Source organism: Salvia splendens, chromosome 3 (genome assembly GCF_004379255.2).
Source record: "Salvia splendens isolate huo1 chromosome 3, SspV2, whole genome shotgun sequence".
Taxonomy (NCBI): Eukaryota; Viridiplantae; Streptophyta; class Magnoliopsida; order Lamiales; family Lamiaceae; genus Salvia; species Salvia splendens.
The window spans coordinates 42,544,751-42,547,502 of NC_056034.1; the positions used below are offsets into that span (position 1 = coordinate 42,544,751).

Genomic DNA, 2,752 nt, shown 5'->3' on the forward strand with positions numbered 1-2,752 from the left:
AGTAGCACCGGCGAGCGCTACAAATTGGAGCTGGAGAGAGATGGCAGCAGCCGAGAGGAAATTGAGAGAGAAATAGAGTGGGAGACGGAGAGAGGGGTTGGGAGGATGACTGTTTATAATTAATTAAGAATTGAAATTACCATTCAGCCCTTTTATAATTAGTTAATCTAAAAATATTTTTCATGTGGCAAATTCTGGACCACTCATTTAATAAAAATGAGTGGCTGAGATTGCATCTCATTTCTTAATTAGCTTAAAAAATCTCAATTGATCATGAACCTATATTCATATGTGTTTATATTTCACTATAAAATGCTAAATAAATTAGGGTTTTAAACTACTTTAAGCTGTACTTTTAGCATATAATTATTTTAAATTACAAAAGCTAACAAAACAATTTTCCTATCTAGCTATAGTGCTTATAATTTGATCACAATGATCATCACAATCACATAGTCTAATAATGATTAGGATTTCATAAAAAAAACACTCTATTATATACACACCGGCAGCATTCTGCAATGCTGCATCCTTTTTGCTTAGACAAACTTCTCCTTCAACTTAGAAAAGTCTTGTCTTAATTGTGTATTGGTGGCTTTCTTCTTGCCAAGGTGTAATCCATCTCAGCCATGTCTACAATGTCTTGCTTTTGCTGCGTTTTCGACGATGAATTAACAACAACATTTTGGTCTCCCCTTCCCATTTTTGAGTTAGTTGAAACAAGGGCCTCCGATTTTAAGTCACCTTTGATTTCACCACTCTGTACATAACCAAATAAAAAACCATGATTATGTAGGTATTCTTATTTGAAAATTTTATGAGTCTTGAAAATATAGTGTCATGATTCTATTTTATTTTATTTTTGTTAAGATGTAATTAACCAACCTTAGCAATGGTGGTAGTGCTAGAAATATGGATCAAAGTAAGTTTCCTATTGCTTCCTGCAATATAATGAATCAGATAAAGCCAATGCTTGAGATATAATTCAACTCATTCTTGAAATACTAATTAGTGTGTTGCACTAAATTATCTCAGAAAAATGATACAATGGAGAGGAATGATTAGAACTAATCAAGAGCAAAACAATTAACTGAGGAGGTACATGATGGAGGAGAGGCTACAAGAATTGAATGGTCATATTAATTTGGCTTTGGAGTAAAACCTAATAATTGTCTAGTAAAAATTAGGAGAGGTTGAAAATCAAATGTGTATAGGTGTAAGAACTCAGTGGTGTTTAGGTCTGTGCATTCTTGGACCATAGTAATCTTCATGGATTCTTGGTAACAAATTGTGGGGTTCCTTCCTTTTACCTGACCACTTCTTGCTTTCTTTCTCATCATGATTGCTCTTGTTCATCTCACCAAGTTTTTCCTGCTGAAAATTGATTCCAAGTTAAATCTTCAAAATCCATAATCATATATAGTAATAGTACTAATTCAATTGTATTTATTTTATATGATTAATTGTTCAAGAATATCATTCTTACATGTAGTCCATGATCAGCTTCAGCTGGAGTGGATCCTTTATTACTAATTAAAATTCTACCTGCACAAATAAATTGAACAAAGAATTATATTATTAACAAGACAGCTACTCAACATATCTTTTAATGAAAATAATACTAATAATTAATGATCATTAATTGGTACCTTGAGCATCATGAATTAGAACAGACAAAACTAGCAGGAACATCAGTAGCCATGACCTCATTATGCCCTCTCGTTTTTACTCTTCTTTCTTTGGTGACAGAAGAGGAATAAGTTTAAGGAAGAAGAGAGTTTGCTGAATAAGTGCTCTGTGACTTTGTAGTGATAGTGGTGAATGAACTTAAGCATAAGTCTTGCTTATATATATATATATATAATATATCCACACACCTAATATTGAATGCATGAGGGCCCATGTTATTTCTTGAACATTGAATGATGTTAGTTGTTTTTTTAAAAAATGGGATTTTATTCCTTTTTGTAAAAAGTTTTACATGAGAATGATTAGGGTCTTTTTGAATGATGCTTAATTAAATAGTGGATAAATGGAATTCCAACTATGTTATTAGTAGTTAATGGGGAACAAGACAGAATCATCATCAGAGAATGAGGCACCATTGTTTAGAGATAATGCCAAATCTTAATTTATAAAATTAATGTCGGAATGTTTGTATGTTTAGTGTGAATTTGCACCCGGACGATTGTCTCTTCTTGGAATTCATAATATCTAACTTCATAATAATATTTCATATTTTATTTTAATGTTTTTGTGAGAATGTTGAGAAATAGTATTTGAATAAATAAGATTGGACTATACATAAACAAGATTGCAGTATTTGTGGTAAAATTGACAGTACGAAGAAACATAGATTAATTTATTTACCGATGTGTCACATGACTATACCTACTGCATTCAATATCTCATGTCTTGAGATTCAAATTTGCGTCTCTGTCAATGAGAACAATGTACCTCACAAAGGACCTCCAAGTAATTTTAATGAACACAAACTATATTATTTGACATTCAATTCTATATTTTAAAGTTATGAGTGTGAATTCAATAATTTTGAGAATGGACCGAAGTAGTCCCAATCAAATAGGGTAAAATTTGTTTACATCCTTATGTACATGCTCCACTCAATTAAGATATCCACAATTCTCATCTAGAATTCAATTAGGAAGAATACACTGAATGTAGTGAAATGTGTCACGATGAATACTCTATACTTATTTGCTTTTGTGAAGATATATAGGTGTGTAAAATT

The 2,752-nt window shown here is 31.5% G+C and overlaps 1 protein-coding gene across 2 annotated transcripts; it reads right to left on the reverse strand.

The window, feature by feature from the left end:
- Nucleotides 1-453: 453 nt before the first annotated feature.
- LOC121793996 lies at nucleotides 454-1,812 on the reverse strand. 2 transcript variants are annotated; one of them, XM_042192010.1, is made up of 5 exons: nucleotides 1,650-1,812; nucleotides 1,487-1,545; nucleotides 1,311-1,371; nucleotides 886-941; nucleotides 454-760 (listed from the first exon to the last, which is right to left on the reverse strand). In XM_042192010.1, exons 1-5 carry the CDS (start codon nucleotides 1,708-1,710, stop codon nucleotides 578-580), a joined length of 420 nt encoding a protein of 139 aa, XP_042047944.1. In that variant the 5' UTR covers nucleotides 1,711-1,812; the 3' UTR covers nucleotides 454-577. The 2 variants fall into 2 exon arrangements, with proteins under 2 accessions (XP_042047944.1, XP_042047943.1); XM_042192009.1 differs by having other exon boundaries at nucleotides 1,311-1,374.
- Between the last annotated feature and the right edge of the window lie 940 nt (nucleotides 1,813-2,752).

Bases quoted from the DNA above. Each gene is read 5' to 3' on its own strand.
- LOC121793996 (XM_042192009.1), bottom strand. From the start codon at position 1,710: ATGAGGTCATGGCTACTGATGTTCCTGCTAGTTTTGTCTGTTCTAATT. The intron at 1,546-1,649 runs GTACCAATTAAT...TTATTTGTGCAG, and splicing joins TCTAATTCATGATGCTCAAG to GTAGAATTTTAATTAGTAAT. The intron at 761-885 runs GTTGGTTAATTA...GGTTATGTACAG, and splicing joins GCACTACCACCATTGCTAAG to AGTGGTGAAATCAAAGGTGA.